Source organism: Protopterus annectens, chromosome 9.part0, assembly GCF_019279795.1.
Source record: "Protopterus annectens isolate FY-2018-M chromosome 9.part0, PAN1.0, whole genome shotgun sequence".
In the NCBI taxonomy this organism is placed as follows: domain Eukaryota; kingdom Metazoa; phylum Chordata; order Ceratodontiformes; family Protopteridae; genus Protopterus; species Protopterus annectens.
In genome coordinates, this window is record NC_056743.1 from 682,093,237 (window position 1) to 682,115,154 (window position 21,918).

General features: G+C 37.5%; 1 protein-coding gene across 1 annotated transcript in view; it reads right to left on the bottom strand.

Annotated features, from left to right (window-relative positions):
- The window catches only part of LOC122810566, a 415,025-nt gene that overhangs the window by 176,153 nt on the left and 216,954 nt on the right, over positions 1-21,918 (bottom strand). The window contains exon 7 of the mRNA XM_044082146.1: positions 17,109-17,242. Within this exon, the coding sequence (XP_043938081.1) occupies positions 17,109-17,242 (134 nt within the window). The remainder of the gene's footprint in view (positions 1-17,108; positions 17,243-21,918) is intronic.

Sequence of the window (21,918 nt, forward strand, 5' to 3'; positions counted from 1 at the left end):
CCATTTAGCCAATAACTTCCATTTTGCTAAGTGTGCTTTATTGGACGGTTGTCAATAGAAAAGCTCTCTTTTACTTAAATCTCTCTAGATCTCAGTCTTGTCTTCTATTAGACAAGCTGCTAGTTCAGTTTTACTGTAAATAAGACAAGTGCTAGTTCACCGTTTTTGTAACTGTTATGTTCAAAAAATTTGGGTAAAGTTTCAGCAGGTATTAAATCAACAGGGCAGTTTGTTATAATTTCCAAAGCATGGTGCAAATCCCTTCTAAAAGAGGGCATATAAGTAAAATCCTAGAATGTGATATACCAGTCTCCCCTGTCTAGACTATTACATCTCCAGCAGAGAGGGTTGGGGAAAACTGTAGGTTAATGTACTATGGTGTAAAGAAATTGTAAATATTTGATGATGAAAAAAAAAAACTTCCTGGATTTGGTAGCATATCTAGGAGTGCTCATGTAAGTTAGCCATCTTTATTTATTCAGCACTATTCAGCATATTTTTTAATTATTTTTCTCAAAAGATCTGTCTGTAAAATACTGTCCTAAAATATTTTATATATGTTACCTATTACCACTTTGCTAGTGACACTTTGGGATCTGTGAGGTTGACTAGTTTTGGATAATCCTGTGTTGGGACTCAGAGCAACTTCATCTCTTGCAGTTAACTTAATTAACCTGTGATATTTCCCTTCCAGAGACTCCTGCATTTCATAAGTGCCGTTAATTATGTACTAAGATATAATGACTTCCTTAAAACCTACTTCTAATACTGAAGCATTCTAAAAAATTTTGTTCTCACAGTGGGAGCATCTTAAAAAAATCAGGCAATCTGAAAGTTTTTTTTTTCTAATTTTCATTGGGAAGTTTCTATTACTTTAAAGGCTTATCTTAATGCAACAAGGATTTTTCTTGAGAATTTCCTGCTTGGCCTGCATTGTGAGTTTCTCCCACATGTCATTTTTTGAAAGCATCTTTCAACCTCCTCTAGTTTTGTAACATCATTCCTTCCACAGTGGAGAGTAATCACGTCTTATCATACCTAAAACTAAGTCTGGCATTCCCAGGCCTCCCATCCATGTGGGTGGTGACATCTCTGCCTGAATTCTGTGGTGAGAATTGACCCAAGTAAAGGTTAAGGATGTTTCCACAGCTTGAGTACTACCAATGAATCTAGGCCACCAGGCAGTCATTGGTCAGCATATAAATGTAGTGGCAGGATAAACCAAGAAAGGGCTTGCATACATTAGGCCATTTCTAAGCATAAGGTTTTCTGTTTCTGTAGCAGTTTCCTAGATTTTTGCAGGACATGAATAGCAGTTACTTCTACAGATTTGTGGAGTGAGTTAAAAAATTAGGTACTAAGGTAAGTCATCTGATTTTTTTTTCTAATAGTCCGTTTTTGCCCATGTAATACTTAATCAAGGAAGCTATGGGCTACATAATTATTAAACTAGCATTTGGTATTTCCTTAGAGTTAATGTCTGATTGATGATTACCACTTGAGTTCTCTGAAAATTATTTTTAGTTTTGTTAAGGCAATGCTGTTTTTTTTTTTTTTTAATAGATTTGTAAAACTGTGTAAAAGGTACCGATGTATATCAATTCACAGAGACTGTTTCCATCTTAAAACATTGATTTGTTACCTTGATAACTGGCCAAACTGTTCTAGCAAATGTATAGCTATCTGGAAATCAATATTTGGATCGGTGAGGTACTAGATTAAGTTATCTGTATAGTAATAATTTGGCTACTCTTTCCACAAAAAATGTAACCTGTAATCAGGGAGGTACGTATTTTTAACACCAAAATGTCCTAAATATATGGAAAAGAGAATAGGAAACAATGGACATCCCTGATGGGTAACTCTGAAAAATGTGAACCAAGTAGATAATTTATTCTGGCTGAGAATCCATATACGCATTTCTGATTACAAGACATAGACAAGAAACCTCATGTATTTAAGTGTAAAAACAAAAAGGCCCAATCCTCTTTATCAAATGTCCTTTGTGCGTTAATATTTGCTAGTAGTAATGAAGTACTTGTAGTAGCAGCATTTTCTATTCACGAGTGATCCATCCCAAGACTGATACAAATGCATTATTAAAGGCATTTAAATTGCTAGTCTATGGGCAATAATCAACATAAAAAGTTTATAGTCTCGTGTCAGGATAGATATCAGATGATATGAATATGGTCTTCAGGGGTCTTTACCAGGCTTTAATATGAGTGATTTAAGAGCTTATTTCCAAGTTTCAGGGGATTTGCCTGTATTTAATCCATTATTGACCAATTTGGTTAGTTGAGCTACTCACCCATCCCTTTTCAATACATACTTTTCCAAAGGAAAGCCATCAGGGTGTGGGATTTTACCTTTGTTCTGAGTGTTGTTTACATCAGATACTTAATCAAAAAGAAATCCCACATTTCATCTGCTACCTAGTAAGGAGTAAGATGAGGCAAAGCAACTGGGAGAGAGATGTCAGGAGTGCCCAGAGCCTTGTCCTCTGTACCATAGAGCATTGCATAATATGCCACAAAACCATCCTGTTTCTACTCTGGAGAAATAAGGCTTGATATGTGGTAGAACAGATCAACTTTGTAATTACTGTGCATGCCACCTGATGTCTAAAGTATTTTGCTCAGAATTTCTAATAAGGTGGGGTAACTTCAAACCAATTTACCTTATGTGTTCTATCTGCTTTATATCTTGCTGTCCAAAATACCACAAACTTTATTCTGAATATTTTGCTGTCCCACCAAGCTTATGTTCATAGATTACAAGTCCACTCAAGTAGAAACTCTTTCTAGAAGAATGTATTTTTGCTGTGGAGGAGGATTGCAAATGTTGTGCATAAAGTCTTGGGCATTATTTTAAGCAACATTTTAAAATTATCCCATTTTTAAGAAAGTTCTTGCACATTTCCATCAACTAACCCACTCCGTTTCTTAAAAAAATGGTATTCCATTGAATGAAATAAGCCACCTTTTCAGTACAGAAAAAACAGTTTCCAATGAGCTTCCAGGGGAATCTTCTTTTAAAACTACTGTACAAATTACAGCAGCATGATCAGAGAGTTGCACAATGAAGATGTTACTACTGTAATATCTGTTCTGTAGAAGTAAAATCCTGGCAAAAAGCAAGTATCTATAGATTAAGCTAATGCCAGGTCTGTATGAAGATAAGTCATACCCATAGAGTGTAAATATTTTAGGGCTTTAGCAATCATGAGGGTATGTAAAGTTCTGGTGTCAGAATGTGACTCTCAAGACATAAAACTTGTGTTCCAGTCACCACTTCATATCAGTCCCCCCCAAGTTAATGGATCCACTCCCTCATCAAACACTAGGATGACTCTAAAACCTCATCATCTTGTGTGTATGCCGCAGTGAAACATTAGGATGAATAAAAACCCTCATCATCTTGAATGTATGCCGCAGTGAAACATTAGGATGAATATAAACCCTCATCATCTTGTATGTATGCTACAGTGAAACACTAGGATGAATATAAAGATTTAAGTGTACACTAGTGCCTCTTAAGCAATCCCTTAACAAAGACACAGAATTTCTCAAGGTCACTGAAAAGGAGTAGCCTTTAGTTCCTCTTTGCTTGTCTTGTGTTTGAAGAAAAAGATCATGTATTGATTCCATCAATTTCTATTGTTCTACAGAATTCACATGTGTTTTAAGTAAAATTATATTGGGGTCTATTTTCAACAGAATTAAAAATTCCATCATGCTTCATAGGATTGTTCTGGCCATGACTTTCCATGTTAAACACCAAGTATTCCATAAATAAATACAAATATAATTTTTTAAGACTACTCCATCTCTTTTCATGACATTCAGAATTATTTATTGTCTTATTCTCATTATCATCACATAATTAAATGTGTTTACTCCCTAAAATAACTCAGTAACATGTGCCACCAGTAACAGGGGCAGCCAGTTATAACCAATTCTAAACCAACTAAAGATGCCTTTGACAACAGAACAAAATATTTACACAACCATGTCTAGACTCTCAAGAAGAAAAGTAGCCTGTCTTACGATCTTTCAATGAATTAGTCCTGGTATTTCACAGACAAAAGCGCTCAATAATTTTATTAAAACTGTGGCATCTGGTGTTATACCTTCTTTTTGTTTTTATTAGTTCGTCAGTTTTTTAGTGTAAATTTATTATTTTAGTAGTATAGTAAGGACTGTTCAGATGTGTTTGTTTCATAGCTTAATTTTGCTTTTCATTTAGCTGATTTTTGTTACTTAATGCATCAAAAACAAAATCAGCCAAAATAACTGCCTAGGTATGTAGAAAAGAACTAACTTAAAACAGGGTAAAAGAATGCATGAATGACCCTGTTGTGGGAGATTTCTTCCCAAACCTCATCAGACAGAACATATATCAGTTGTGAAGTTAAAATTATTATTGCATAACAAAGAATTCCTCACACATTGTAATCAGAGAGTCAGGAGCAACTAATTGGCAAAAACTCCTTCCAGAAATTGAGCTAGTGAGGAACTGACTGGTTATTAGTGGTATTCTAATTAGAGTGAGGACCAACCAGTCAGGAAAAATCCTACCAGACCTAGTCCTAGTGGGAACTGACCAATCATCGATGATATTGTGATCAGAGAATAAGGATCAAACAAGTAGAGAAGACCCATTCCAGAGCTTGGGCCAGTGGAGAACTAAGCAGTCAAGAGCAATAAGTGAGAATTCAAGCCAATAAAAATAATTGACTTAAGCACTGGGGCATCAAACGTGAGGAAGATCAGAGCTTAACAGGAGTGTTTTTGCCCCCTGCTCAGTGGGTCGACTTTGTCAGATTACTGTAAAATAACCAATAATCCAAAAAAGGAGTGATACAACTCTGAAAAACCAATAATCCACAAAAGAGTTGTATAGGAAGTAAAACTGCAACAATCTCAGTCCAAAAACGTTGCCGTGAATAAATATGAATGAGTTCAAGTCCAGCACTGAATTTATTAACGCTCTTTTATTAACAAACTGCGTTTTCATCCCAACACATTAGGAGTTCATCAGATACACTCAGCTAATTGTCCGTGGATGAATCGGAAGGAATCCTTTCCATTTTTCTGGTCATTCTGGTCCTCGGGGCCTTCTCTTCCTTTTCTGAACTTAAAAAAAGTTGGGCCTTGCTCCAAGTTCTGTGGAATTAGTGGGACCATCAGTGTTACTTAATTCACCCACAGGAAAAGCATTGACTGTGTTAGTTTGCAGGATGCAAACTAACACAGTCAATGCTTTTCCTGTGGGTGAATTAAGTAACACTGATGGTCCCACTAATTCCACAGAACTTGGAGCAAGGCCCAACTTTTTTTAAGTTCAGAAAAGGAAGAGAAGGCCCCGAGGACCAGAATGACCAGAAAAATGGAAAAGATTCCTTCCGATTCATCCACGGACAATTAGCTGAGTGTATCTGATGAAGTCCTAATGTGTTGGGACGAAAACGCAGTTTGTTAATAAAAGAGCGTTAATAAATTCAGTGCTGGACTTGAACTCATTCATATTTATTCACGGCAACGTTTTTGGACTGAGATTGTGGCAGTTTTACTTCCTATACAACTCTTTTGTGGATTACTGTAAAATAACTAACAGACAAAAAAAAAACACAGTACAACTGCAACTGAGTAAAAAGGCAGAAAATCATACCCATAATCTTGTTGAAAAATGCAGGCATGTTTAAGAAACAAGGCACCAGGATTTAGTGATACCACCTCCAGCAAGGCTCTCCTCAAACTTAGAAAACTTAACTAAAGGAAATAATACAACACTTGCAATGACTACTACTTCGCACTCCCAAAGGGCATAACATCTGTTCTTGCCAGTAAGGGCCCTTGATTTGTTAATTCCACACAAACACCAGTATACGCCACAACAGGGCATGTTTTTTTTTGTTAAATATGCCTGGGTTTTCCAACAAATTTGTGTGTATGGTGCTCCCATCAGGTCACATAATTATACTGCTTTATTTGTTTGTTTATTTATTTACTTATTTATTTGATCTGTCCCTAGCTGACAAAGTCCTTCTACTGAGTAATGGACAAAAGTGCACTTATCACTCAAATCTTCCTTGAAAGAGGGTGTTTTGGGGTATCAATGCCTTTGTTTTGTGAGAACATTGTGTTAACCTTTATTTTAGCTTTTAGTGAGTAGTGTAAAAGCAGAAAGTTTAGAGTAATTTTAGTAGCTTTGATGATAAGCCAGGAAGGAACACAAAATTCTGATGATATTCCACAAGTTTAAAAATTGTTTTATATTGTACCAAGAATGTGATAAAAAGTATCAACTTGATGTGTACCAGATATGTCTTTATTGTACTCTCTATCTACTGCTCTCCAGTTATGATAAATGTAATTTCTATAAAGTTCAAAACCGATGTACTATCATCATCCTTTTCAAAAATCATATTAAGATTATTGATAGACTGATAGTAGCCAATATCAATATTCCAAAAATGTAAACAGAGGTGTTGAATGATGTGTACAACTAAATAGACCATCGGTTCTTTCATTAGCATGTAAGCAGTACACATGATCTCAAATTCTCTACTTAAAGGCTCTTGATATCTTGGAGATGCAAATGCACAACATGAACATATTACTATCCAGATGAACCAACTAGTATAGAAACTAAGTTGTTGCTTGGTTTGAAAAAGTTCAGCTTGAGTAAGGGGAAAGTAAGTTACGTTATTTCCCTGATACTTGCAAATGGAACTATTTATGTGCATCTCACAGCCTTGTAAAGGAGGTAGTACGTATTGTACTATAAATAGAACCTTGTTTGCAATGTTACTTTTAAAACTAGAAAATTCTTGTTCTGCAAATCTTTGTCTCTCCTGTAGATTGCCTGAGGAAGTTCAGTTATGCATGATTATAGCTGTGGTTTAAAGACAACACTATACAAATGGCTTTCTAGAATTTTCCTAACTCTTGAGCCATTGCGACCATATGTAACAGAAATATACAGCATTTGAATTAGCAACCTTTAGTTGTCTAAACATTTTAACAGTATTGCCTTGATCATGGGACACTTCTAAATTTTTAACTCCCTCACTATAAATTAAACTGTTACATCTGTCATGAAAAGAACATAATAGTTCTCATTCATAAATAACTTTACAGCATATTAATGACAATCCAGTTGATCTCAGACCACCATAGCAACTCCCTTATGTATAGATGTAATTATCCCAGAGTAGTCATTAAATAAGTCACATTCTTAGGCTCATGGCCACGTACTAGGTAATTAATGGTTAGACCTTTACAAGCATAGTAAAAAAAAAAATCAAAATTTACCTCCCACCTCAAGGGGAAAAGTACAAGATAGGCCACAGATGAATTTGAGAGTGCTCATCCATTTATTTTCATTTACCTTAAAGGTGGCAATTGTGCTACTCTACTTGACAAGTAATGGAAGTGTGAATCAGAGGTGAGGGATACATTGGGATATAAATCTATCATGCCACAGTGTGTTATTTGTCTTTTGATAAAGGTTTAGTTCCTTTAACTGTGTCCTTGAGATACCATATGTCCTGTGAAGGCATAACAGGTCAAAGAAGGTTGGATCTTTCACTGCTCGAATGGCTAGTTTCAGATCTCCATAATGGAATCTATAAAAGACTTAGCACAGAGAGAGGGCTGGCAGCATCTCCTGATAACTCAGGTGCTTGAGACTAATGATCTTCTTAGTGAGGAATCTCGTAGCTCTCTCAAGTTGAGTGATATGATAAGACAAATATGCGCCAATAACAAGTCTGCTGGGATACGAGTCCAAGGCAATTTAGATGTCTTTGGATCTAGTGTAGATGCATTTGGAATTAGATGACCCAGACAGAAGGCCTTCTGAACTACTGGGGAGGTGTGATAATTCATTATTGTTTATTTATCAGAGCTGCCTATAGCCCAGCTTTGTCTGATTGGAGGAGTGTGTCATATACATGGTATGTGAAAATGTTTTGCTTACCAAAATGAATTGTTACATTTTACATCTATCCTGATCAATAGAACCTTATCTGATGGTGCTATCCCCTCCATCTGGAAAATATCCCACATCATCTCATTCCATAAAGGTGGACGTTCCACAGAACTATCCAACTACAGACCCATCGCCATTCTTTCACCACTAGCCAAAGTAATGGAGAAGTGCGCACACAAGCAACTAATACAATATCTTATACAGAACAATCTACTGTCTAACTCTCAGCATGGTTTTAGGCCACGTCACAGTACCACTTCTGCCCTCCTTTCCTTTACTGATGTCATCAACCGAAACAGGAATGACAATAGGCTATTCTCAGCCCTCTTTCTTGATCTATCAAAAGCCTTTGATATGGTCAACCATGAACTACTCATTCATTCCCTAAAATCAGTCTCCCTGAACAATCATGCAAACCAGTGGTTCCAGTCCCATCTGACTAGCAGACAACAGGCTATATTATGGCAGGGGAAACTGTACAGCCAGCTGCCTCTCACACTGCATGTCCCTCAAGGCTCCATTTTAGGACCACTACTCTCTTCTATTTTCATCAACAATCTTCACACTGCTATCCCCAAAGCTACCAGCATTCAATATGCAGATGATTCCACTCTGATCTGCTCAGCCTCCTCCCCATCTGACCTACAAATCTTAACCCAAATCACATTTAACACTATTGAAACTGCCTCTCCAACCAAAGTCTACTGCTAAACCCCAATAAAACTAAACTTCTAATCTTTACCCTCACTAGTAGATCCACCCCATTTTCCTTCTCTGTTACATCAAACAATGGTACCTCTATCTCCCCAGACACCCATACTAAGCTTCTAGGGGTTATTACAGATAATAATCTTAAATTTGACCTACATGTCCACAAAACCATACAAACCATCAATAAGAAGCATGGATCTTTTTACAGAAGTAAGCCATTGTTAACCCCATTGGCTAGCACTGCAATCGCCTGGCCACACCTACTCTCTACTCTTATAATTGCCTCTCCTGTACTCTCCAACCTTAATAAATCTGAACTGAGTGAGCTCCTCACAGCTACAACCATATTGCCAGATTCACCACTGGCTCAACATACAGAACCCATCCCTGCCAGAACCTTAATCAACTAGGGTGGCTAGAATTGCCCAGTTTAATTCAATTCAATCAACTCTTAATAGCACACAAAATTCTATACCAAACTGAAGATATCCCCTCACTTAAAAATATTATAAAACCATACAATAACTTGAGGGCACTACGGTCATCCAACAAACTACTGGTCCAAGCCTACAAAGCTAATATCTCAGCTGGTGAACCCCTGTTTGCCAACTTTGTTGGCAAAACCTGGAATTCACTGCCAAACTATATAACCCTCCAACCCTCCCTAAGTCTCTTCAAAAAAGGAATCAAACAGTATTTCAAAATGTACTGGCTTTGTCCCTGTACCAACCCTGATTAAGCTAAAAAATGATAATCCTACCTCAATAGTATTGTAAGCATTTAATACTCATCTGATGATTTTGTCTTTAATCTGACAAACCATGTAACTTGTGAGTCCCTGCTGAAGGTATTACAATCCAAACTGTAAATATGCTTGACTCTTTGTCTTACATTTTACTATGTATCTAATTTTTGTGTAATCTTTGAATTTTGTTCACTGGAGCTTTTCTCCCCGGGCCTCCTCTGAAAATGGACATATATCCAGTCAGATTATCACGGTCAACAAATGTAAAATAAATAAATACATTTTTCAAAATTTCATTTAAGAAAAATGTCCTTGCAACTGTTGTTAACATGGTCTTACCCATGTTGATGCAATTGGGAGTTGGTGGAAGATTAAGCCACCCAATTTATAGTCCTCTATGAACTTAGATAACCGTAGGCCAGAGATGTTAGCCTGAAGGTTTGAGAAATAGATGCCAAATAGGATTGGGCCCAGTGCTAAGCCCTGTCATACACTATTGATAACATTTTTGCTTTTCGAAGTTGTGCCTACAATTTTAAGCCCATGGATTCCATCGGATAACCCATTAGTTATCTGTTGCTCAGGATAAGGATTTATATTCACATTTACAAGTCTTTCAGTAGTATCTGTATGTCAACAGCTTTCACCAGGTCCAGCTATGCTGTATGTACTGCATAACTGCTTTGGTTACTTTTCAAAAGAAATTAATGACATCTGAGATAATATGCTCAATAGTTTTACATATGAGACTACTGAGACTAATGGGTCTATAGTTACCATAGTTAGTAGATGGGCCACCCTTGCGTTATGGCATTACAATGGCCATTTTCCAGGTTTCTGGAATGCAACCAGTGGAGAGGCTTAGATTAAAGATTTAAATAATGGTTTGGATAATTCATATTTGCTACTGATAAATCAGACATCCTGGTATATTGTCAGGTGCAATGGAGATAAGACAGTGGTAATGGCAGCAAATTGGGGAAATCAGAAGAAGCAGAGAATTGAAATAGAAGGGAGGATAGCTGAACAGGTTAATAGCTTCAAGTATCTGAGAGGGGTGGTTGAAGAGAAGGGAAGTCTGAATGAAGAGGTCAAAGCTAGAATCAGAGGGGTGCAGCCAAATGCCATATTGTGGCAGGTGTAGCGTATGACAAAAGAGTACCAAAGAAACTGAAAAGTAAGGTGTACAAAACTATGGCGTGACCAGTACTACTGTCTGGTATAGAATTCTGGGTAATAAAGCAGAGCAGCTGAGTAAGCTAGATGTGATGGAAATGAATTGCCTGAGACAGGTGGTTGGCTTCTGCTGTTGTCCACATTTCTTTGTCTGTCCAACAGTGTGCATCCAAAGTAGCCCCAAGTGCAGAAACAATCAGAGAACAGATTATGGTGGTTTGGGCACATGTGCAGAAAATCAGAAGATAATCTGGTGAAGAAGGATTTTGTCAGACAGGAAGAAGATAAAAGGAAGTGAGAATGTCCAAAGGTAGATGGATTGTGTGAGAGAAGATCTGCAGCAGTTGGGCATGAGTGTTGAAAAAGGAAGGAATGAAGCACTAATTCTAGAGAGATGGCGCCAGTTAACACAACACCCTGGCCCCATGCAGAAAATGGGAAAAACGGGGGTTGGTAATGATGATGATGTCAGGGCCAGTGTATGCGGTGGTGTTAGATTTACAAAGCCCTGAAAGAAGCAGTTTTAAAGCAATTAGATGGGGTGGCTGCAACTGTGGAATCTGTGAAATAGCTGTAACTGTGGGTGAAGTAAAAATGTGTTCTTTTTCATCTAGGGTTTCAGCTATTTCATTTGGATCAGTGTTTGCGGTATTATTGGGAATTAGCTATGAACATTATTAGTTGCTAGTTCTTAACTTCTTGTTTTAGTTAAAGAAAGATTTGTAGCCGTTTTTTTAAGCTCATGCTCACCGATGTGCTTCCTAAGGGTTCTCTTAAGCATTTTACTATTTTTGAGTTCTTAAGGTAGGTCGAATAAGCCCTCTTATAAGTATTAAGCAATTTTTTTATGTAATTAACTTCATGGGCATTCAACCAAAGGGCTTTGCTTTTAAAATTCTCATACCTGATGCCTCGTCAAGTGGTAGTAGAAGTCCGAGGCAGAGGCAACAGTTTTAGCACTGGGATCCATTGGAAGATGTAAGGATTACAGTGGCATTTATTTAGATCATCTTCTTCTTCTTTCGGCTTTTCCCAGTTAGGGGTCGCCACAATGGATCACCTGTCTGCTCATGATTGGCAGTGGAGTTTTTATGGTATCGAGTTGCCAGCCCGGCGTCCAACCTTCCACGGAAGGCACACACACAGCCATGCCTAGGGCCAATTTAGAGTAGCCAATGCACCTACAGCATGTCTTTGGGATGTGGGAGGAAAATGGAGCACCCGGAGGAAACCCACGCAACGACAGGGAGGACATGCAGACTCTGCACAGAAGGCACCCCAGCCGAGGATTGAACCGGAGAACCTCTTGCTGTGAGGCAGCAATGCTAACTGCTGCACCACCGCGGCCGCCTTCATTTATTTAGATCATCAAGTAACTGAAAAACATTTGCTTTGAAAAGTCTCTAAAGACAAAGGTATTTACCAGGGAATTGCAACCAGTTTCAAAGGAAATGGTCAATTTATGGTCTGATTTAATGAGGCAAGCTGATGCATTTAGAGATGTGTAAGAAGTGTCTCTGTTTGGGCTATTAGATCAAGGATACTGAGACCCCCTAAAAGGATGGTGAGCTATTTGTGAAAGACAGTTAGAAATTATAATGTCAAGGAAGAGATAGATATGCTGACCACTGGCAATGTGGTCAGACAGTTTATTGATAGGTGAAGTGTCCCAATAGAAAGGTGTTGGTTTAATGGGGATTTCAGCCAATGTCCGACAAGAGAAACCAGGAACCAAACAAGAAAAACATATGGAGGTCCAGGGAGCACACAAGTCCAGTATAAAGGTAAAAAAAAATCAATTTTATATCCATGAGGGTGGTATATGGAGCTCTTTGTCAATGTTGTAAGGCATTCTACATTGGAAAGACTAGTAGTAAGCTGAAAGAAAGAATTTATGAGCACTTGAATAACATCAAGAAAGGGAAAAACCACCATTGTCTTGTATAGGCATATTTCAGCTTTTCCTGACCACCACTTCAAGTTTGTAGTGTTGGACTATATGGAATGGGATGTAAGGGGGTTTAACACAGAAGAACACCTCAACAGAAAGGAATTAATCTGGATTTTGATGTGTGATGCCCTTACCCCCCCCCCCCCCCCACCGGGCTCAATGACTGCTATTCCATTACCCCAATCCTAAAATTGAAATGTATGGAGTGGTAATTCATCAGTCATCTTATAATTTGTTGTATAATTTGTTGTATATACATTGTTGTAACATGTTTGGCACTGTTTTTTCACTCACACACACTGTTTCAAACTGTCATTACATTTTCAAGTTTTTAATTTTTAAAGCATTATTTGTATTGGTCGGTTTTAACCACATGACTACAGGATGTTCCTTTATATGTGTGGTTTATGTGATTACTGCAGTTCTGATGAAGTCTTGATGTAAGACAAAAGCGCCTGACTGCTGTTTTTGCTCAATAAATCATTGGTGGTTGCTGCTAGCTGTGTGGTTTATACTGGACTTGTATGCTTCCTGGACCTCCATCAGTATTTCAGACAATGTGTTAGGATAGCTAGGGTTTTCATAAGAGGACATAGAAAGTGCTCTATAGCTATGAAGTAGGAATTTGCCTTATTTATGGTGAGTTGGACTTCTGGGAGTTCAGTAGTGGTCCAAAAGAATCTGTTATGGGGTGATGACATCTTCGGCAAATACTGATATTCTCCCATAATTGTCAGTGAGTTTTAAGATGTGATACCCACTATGCCCAAGAATAGAGGGAGTGCTTTCATGGCTTTGAAGCCATGTTTCTGTAACTATGCATATATGAATGTTTTCAGATCTCAGTGTAGCCTCAAGATGGGATATTTTTTGTTGGTCTCCTGGCAATGAATAGAGTCACATTAATGTGTTCCAAATGAGAATTTACTGGGTTAGAACGTACATCAGACTCTGGACTCTGCCTAAAAAGGCACTATGGGAGCAGCAAAGGCTTTAGCCAGAATGCAAAAGCCTTTGCTTGAGAGATGCAGACCATCCCTGTAAAAGAAAGAAGGCGTGTCAGCCGTCTCAGCAGAAGATGACACATACTCTTTCCTCTAGAATGGTACCATGTACATAGCCAGTTATTAAAGCCATTAATCTTGTCTTTGGATCTCAGCATCATTCCAGGTGATGGCAAAATAACACTCAAGATCAGTGTCTTTCCTGCCTCAAGCACATGCACAGCGAGCTCAGTCATATCTGTCTGCTCATCCCTCTTTGTAGGACTCCTTGTCATTCACTCCCACATGGAACACTATCAGGTAATAATAATAATTGTCAGAGTGGAAGTGTCTAAGGGTCCTTGTTACATCCTGGATCCTGGCACGCTGTCACCCTATTCTTATCCAGTCTGCTAATGGTGGTATCTGTATGTCTGACAACAGTCATCTATTGCTAAAACATAACATGGTTAGATGCAGTTGTGATGCCCAAAAACCTTGTACTCTAAACCCTTATGGCTCTTAAATGTATATGTACTGGCTGTGGATATGAAGGGCAAAGATGTGTGTGTTACTATGTGAACTGATAATCTGTTATTTCTTAGTCTTTAGCCTGGGAGACTTGGGAAATGTACTGTTAAGAACCTCATTGTAAGCTGATTTAGTAGAAGTAATCTGTGTGGTGTGTGTGTGTGCATGTGTGTGTGCGTGTGTGTGTGTGTGTGTGTGTGTGTGTGTGTGTGTGTGTGTGTGTGTGTGTGTGTGTGTGTGCAAATCATTGTAAAGTAATGATAAGGACTTTCTTGTCACTATAGTCCCTCAAAATACATACTGGTATCAGGCTAGGTACAGAAGGGGTAAACAGCTGACAGATTTCATATTGGTTAGTGCACACAAGTGGCACAGCAAAATAGGAGAGATGAATAAGTTACTTGTGGCATAAAAAAGAGGGGGAAATTGACTGGACTAGATTGGGGTATAAATGAAGGATAAGGAGTATGAGCTGTGACTACTCTAGTAATCACAAGTGCAAAAAAAGTAAAAGTAGCAGAAATATGCAAGATTATTAAATGGCTTGCATAATGTCCCTAGTAACATCTTTCTCAGAAGCATTAATACTGTATTGGCTTTAATATTTTCTAAAAAGTTTTTACTGAGTCATCATGTTTTAAAACATGGCATAAGTGCAAATACATTAACAGAAAAGAAAACAAAACTTGGTAACATGTTTCATTCTTATTTACATGCAGTTTACATATGTTTTCTTTTTAACAATCTTCATTCACTTCAGTATTACATAAAGTGTTCATTTCCTACCTCCCCTAAGTGCTATTCCTGAATATTCTGCATGTATGATTTTCACAAATTCCCTTTTTGATATGCAACTTCTTCCTTCCCTTTTCTAAAGATCCTACCACCAATTATTTTGTCTCATGTACAATATTCAATACTTCAATTACAGTTGGTTAAGATTTTGATTTCCATTTTCTAGTAACAGGCAGTAACAAATGTATCAAGCCTTAGTTAGCATATCTAGACAATTCAAATCTAATATTCCATCTCAAAAGAATCATTTCCATAGTTGTTAACCATTTGTTCCTCCAAAACTTCTGAAAACGTACTCTGGAGGGAATTTTTAAAACTGAAGTTTATTAAAATATTTTGGTGTTACACCACATTGTGCAGTTTTGTTGGTTTCCCTGCAATGTTATATCTGTGAGAACTCCTGTTTCTTGAGGACTGTTAGCTGTGTTTTTTGATTATCAGTTTTTAAAATATACGAACTCATTAGATTCCCAAAACATGTCCCCAGTTACCTTTTTCTATTCCATCATACCTCCAGATTTGCTATCAACCTGAAGAAAAAAATTCTGTCTGCCTGGGATATGCAATACTTATGGAAACATTTCCATGAAAAAACAAAACTAAACCTTCTGTTTTTTTTTTTTTTTTTTTTTTTTTTTGAATACTCATACAGATGTCCTCCCATTTTCTTTTGTAAATAATGTTTGCTTTTTTCCCCAATCTTTTCCAAGCTTACTCTGATTCTTATGGTTATCATGCAATATTTTACATGCTTGACTAATTATCCCTTTAACTCCAACTTTGCTCTACACACAACTAAAACTCTACCAGAGTTGGTCATTAATGTACCCCTCCCCTTCCTTTTCTCTATGCTTATAATCGGTTTTCAATCTCTGATAGGAAGGCAGTCTCTAACTTGCTGTTCAAATTTCTACTTTGCCTCATTCTAGTCTACTACATTTTCCTTCTTGGTTATTGTCTCCCAAAACTTTTTTTTTTTTTAAATACTTATTTCCTCCAGTAAATTCCAGTCCTCCTTGCCTATTGTCTGTGTCCTGATTTGCAGTCATCCCTATTGGTACAAATCTCCTTTCTCCATTTCTTTGTTGGCTTAGATTTTAGAATACTTTCTGGTACTTTATGAATATCATATGCTGTATTCAAAATTCTGTTCTCTCCTTCTTTCTCTAACTTCTACTCTGTTTCATCATCATCCCTTTCCATTTTGATTTATAACCTTTCACTTGTGTCATGCATACATTGCTCTAAAGTACCTCTTCAAATTGGGTAATTCTAAAAACATTGTTCTGTGTAGAAACCAACTTATTCCAATTAACTCTTGTCCTAATCACCTCTCAAATAATAAATTCCTTCAACTCTTTATTTATTATTGTCCACAACATTTCCTTTGGTCGCTTTTGTAAGACCAAAGGGACAATCCATTTTCACTGTTTTGATCTTACAATCTATAAAAAATATCAAGGGCTTACATATTCTCAGTTTCTGCAATACCTTTTTTTTTAGTCTCTTCCCGCATATAGCCTTTGTTTTGTCTTCATTTATTTTATAAAGACTTGAAACTATCTCAAAATGTTCCACAACACTGAAATAATATTGCTTACAAATAAAGCAAAGTTTTCTTATTACCATATCAGCTATAACCTTGAATTTGGGCATCCCTTGTTTTTTTTTGCTAATGGCTTGAAATATAAACTAATTCATAAATGGAAAACTAGTACATCTCTGCATGATTCCTCTGTTCAAACACAGCTTGTGTGAGAGGAAACATCTCACTCCCACTTTAAGTCTTGCCTCTGACCCTTTATATATTCTTTTTGTTAACCCTACTAGTCAACCAAGGAATGAAAATGCTACTATTGCCCTACTCAAAGTCCAAGCTGACTCTATCAAATGCTTTGTCCATAAATGACCCATTAACAGTAATAGCATTTTCTGAGTGTATATTACGTTATCAAATTTTGAAAAGTTTGAACATCATATGGTCGAAGCCATATGATTGAACTTTTAAAAGTTCGAAAAGCTAAAAAAAAAATTAACAGGAAAAAAACTACCCGACCATTTTAAACAGGGGGGCAAGGTCTTCTGCACCCCCCACTCTTTAAATATACCAACTCCGAGATTGCACTACAGTGCAGGAAAGGGAAATCTTCCCATTCCGCACTGTATGGAGATTTCCGTTGAAATGTTCAAACTTTTAACAGTTCGATAATGTATGTACCAGTATTTTCTCACACTCTGATTCCCTTTGAACTGTGATTGTTCTATTAATGTTCTCATATGTTTGCATCCCCTCCACAAAACCACATTGATCTATATCTGTCAATGCTGGCAGCACCTCCGCCATACTCTTAGCTAGTATAGACATAAAGACTTTATAATCATGATTTAAAATTGAAATTTGTCTATTATGAAGCTGGGTGTGAAGGTCCTTTACCATCTATGGGGAATATAGCCACCACAACTTTCTTCCAAGTTGCTGGTACTTTCCTTCTTTTAAAATATTGTTAAACAAAACTTCCCAGATCTTTATCACTTCCTTCCCTCATATTTTCTAAATCTCCACTGGAATAGTGTCTGTTCCTGGAGACTTCCCTATTGATTGATTATATAGCTCCATTATCCCCTCTCTTTCTATCACAGATATTAGTTGTTGAGCCTCATCTTCCTCTAACATTGGCATAATTAAATCTTCCATAAATAATTCCATGTGTACCTTTTATTGGTTTCCACATTCCTTTGCTTTATATGAATGCTCATACAATTCCTGAGATATCGCTACACGATCTATGTTTTTTTCTTATTTTAGGCTCCCTAACTTTGATGATGACCCTTTGTTGCCTGAGCTCTCTGTTGATGCTAACCTTGTATACTTCCTGATTTATGTATAAAATACACAGCGTACTGCTATCGCCAGTCGAGTCATTTGTAAGAAATTCCAGCAAACAAAGTATCAAAACTCACTTAGAAGCCAAGTGAGCATAGAAATGATTTATGTGGGGGGAGGGGCTTGGAGAAGGGTGGTGAAGGCAACTACAGAGAGTGACAGCTGCAAACGGAAGTACACTCTGAGCCAAAGATAGTGCTAGAACAAATGCTGGAATTAGCTAAATATCATGGGTTTTCGTAGATACCCCCTTTAACATTGCAGTAGTACAGACATACATCTTCCACTATCATTCATTTCTCTGTACTGCCAAGCACTACCAGTGTAGTGTATCTAACAATACTGCACTTACACATAGAGGATATTCCATTTCCGTTAACCATTTTTATTTATGGAAGTTCAGTGGCTGACTCCACTGCCACCATAAGAATCAACATAGTCATCATTGCATCAGGGATCATAATCTTCATTTGCATTTTTATCTGAGTTTTACTGGATTTGAAGCTTTCTCAAATCTTTTTCCTCTGCTTACCCTGTGCAGACCTGCAATCACAGCCAGCCAATAGCAAGTCCTTTAAGAATATTATCAGGTCATCTTCAGTCCAACTTCCTGTTTTTAGATTGGCTACATGATCACTGCTTGTCAGCTTCTACAAGATGGAAAGGAGTAAGGTTCTTGGGGCTTATTTTCAGAAGTGGAGGTTTAGAGGCTGTCCTCCTCCTGCTGCTAATGAAAGTGATGGAGGTTTAAAAGCTAGCTACCTGGTGCTGGTGCATGAGGTGGAGCTTTAGAAGCCACCTACCTGGTGCCAGTGAAACTATTGTACAAGTGCAATGTCATTGGGATTAGAGTAAGAACAGTGGACAGGTAGGGAACATGAGTAATTGTGTACAGTTCTACAAAGGGATGTTAGCTGATCATGGAAAAATCCACTGCAAACAGGAGGACATAAGAAATAACGGTTGTCATCAGATACCTTGAGCTTAGTAGGGGTAAGGAAGAACAGATGTTAGCCAGAAGGAAAATATCTAAAAACGTCATTGCACTGCTTAAACGACATTGGAAAGAAAATGAAGAAGAGTCGTAAAATAAGTCAGTCATTCTTTCTGTCTGTCTCATTTAGTATACATTGCTCTTATTAGTTTTAGTGTAGCTTGTTAAAGTCTCAGGTAGGTTCATGAATGCTGACTGTATGGCCAGAACATGTGATGTCTTAATTTTTCCTTAATGTATACTTGAACAATGCAAATAATTTCAACAGGCATGACTCTTTTTTCATCCAGCAATTGGTTTCCAGATAATATGATTTGATGGAATACTGCATTGAAGGAATAAAGTTCTTTTTTCTTGCAACTTTTGACTGTGTTTGGAAAGTTTTATTTGGGTTTTATATGTTTTAAAAAAAACTTCAAAGACAGGCTACATCATGGCAGATAGAGACAGTGGAAGTCAAGAAGGCTATAGCTTGATTACCAGTTTCATACACCTGAAATTGGGCCTGAGCTGTGGCCTGCAGCACAAGACCCTCAAACTTACCTCCACATGGGTTAACCCAGAATAAGCATTTCTACTTGGGTATCAAGCAGAACACAAAGGGCCATTTCCTGAAGCTAGCACAGGTTGAGGCCAAGGGCAGCAGGAGCCACCTAAGTTTTTCCATGTCAGTGGCTGTGGAGTTCTGTGATCATCTGGGGACTTCACTGAACATTATGCTCAGCTGGGGCTGATCAACAAAGATATTCCCCAAGATGAACCTTGGAAGGTGCTTAAAAGTGAGTTTTCAGTGCCAGAGAAGCAGAAGTACTATATGGTACTGTTAAGAGAATCCCCTCACTCAGTAATGAACTAAAATTACCAAGACTGGATTATTGTAGACTTCCACTACACCCCACTGTTGGGTAAAGTGCTGCTGTCATTTGTGAAGGTCAGTGAGCTGGAGGTACAGTTGACTACTTAGTGTCATTTCTTGAAGTTTTGCAGCTATGTAAATTTTGTATGATGTTATTAATGATAATGCAATAATTTAGAGTCCAAGGGTATGAAAAGAGTTCTGTTACCTACTCCAAATATATATATTTTTTTCTTTTTTTACCACCAATTTTCATATGATCTTGTTTGTGAATTTATCGATTAATCAGCATTATGTTTTAAGGAGTGAGGCTAGAATTTAATTGATGTCTTTCTATTCCTTCCTCCCTGGCAAATATGAATGTAGGTTAATAAAAGACTTAAAGATGCCTTCTAAGATCAGGTTTCCATGCCAAAAAAAGGCATGAGAATGGGTCTATGGCTGGGATTTAAAGGCAATTGTTTTGTACCTGAGCACTACTAATGTCTAAGGAAGTGACTGTGAGTATGCCCATCCAGGGGAGTTATGAGGCCTGACGCTCACACACAGTCTCTACTGCTTTCATACATGTATTCACTCACACACGCAGACAGAAACATAAACACACTCACTCCTCATACACATACATGCGCACACACTTTTTTTTTTTTTTAACACTTGCTAAACAGCAAAAGTGGTGGTCAGCAAGTATAAAATAATGGTGGCAGTAAGTTAAGATTTACCTCTCCAAGCTCCATGGTAGCTTGATATGCTGCCGTGAAGCAGCAGACTCATTTTTCAGCAGGCATTACTTGTACATTAATACCCTGCTGGAGAATGTTCGTTCTCAAATCAGGGTGCTGATGTACAGTTTGCCCTTTCTCTAATTACACATCAACACACACCCTGTTGGGCGTTATTGATTATGTAACGTACAGCACTGCCCCAGTTAGATATGTTTAAGGTTGATTTTTTTTTAAAATGGATATAAACATAGAGACTCACATTGCCAGTAGTTGCTCACAGTTGTCCGCTTTAAAACTACATTGGTTGCTAAAAATAGTACATCATATTTTCCCCCAAGACATACAAATGTGCAATACTATCAATATTTTACTTTTTTGACATGCTATGCTGTTATATCCAGAGTTGTCATTTCTTAAGAAAAAAAAAATTCAGATAAATACTTTACCTTCTGGTAATGTAATATGCTTTCCAAAGATTATACAGAATTGCAGGTAACTACAATTTGCAACGAATTACCAAGCATCTGCACTGACATCACTTACCACAGATACTTTATTTTCAAATGTACTAGTGTTTTTTCATCTCTAAGATCTATATCATGCAAAGTCAGTTTCACTCTACCTCTCACCTGTCTGAAGTAATGTACACCTGTTATGCATACATATTCATTTATTTTTTGAGGGAGATGAGCAGGAAACAGCAAGAGCTGGAGACTGAAGGGGTGTGGTGGGCAAAAGATGGTCAAGCTGCCACAGATGAAGCAAAATAAATCAATAAATAAATTAAAAGCATGCTATCTGTGGCCCCAATTCCAAAATAGTTGCTCTCAGGGTAAGTGACCATTTATACTGAAAGCAGTTGTTTTGGAATCTGCTCCCCAGAGTAAGCCTGTTTATAGATAACCCTTAAACAAAAAAAAAAAAGTCATTTACACTGAGAGCAGGTCTTTCAGAATCAGGACAGACTGAGAGCAACTCTTGTTGAATCTGGCCCTGTATTTTATTTTATTTTTTTTTTGGTTTAATTTTTGAAGTTCTTTTCTTGTGTGTACTTAAATGTAGGTAAGCATTTCATATTTTGTGCTTTAAGAAAAGCACTTAACATAACTTAAAGTTTTCAGGCATTTATTTTGTGCTGTGTCTGATACATTACCGGCTTAGATTTTTTTAAACCCAGTGCCAATGTAACCTTTGAGAATTCTGTTGCTTAAGAAAGCGCTAAACTGAATTGGACTATTTCAGAAGCAGAGTACTTCAGACACTACAGTGACTTTGGCTTTGAAACGTCACGGACTTTATATGGTGCAGTTATAACTGAGTCAGGCTTGAAGTGTTTTTTAATGATGTTATGATGCCATGAGATTTCATTGCCAACATTTTACTGATGCAGTAAGGCAACAGCACTTTGGGGTGCTTGTGCCTTGTGAGGAGCTGGAGAGTAACATTGAATGGGTGCAGCACTTCTGAATTCTGAATCTTAACTTAAACTTGGGAATTTTGAGCCACACAGCCTGAAAAGTTTAGGCTATGAACCACTAACAAGCTTCGCTGTATAGTCTTCAATTTAAT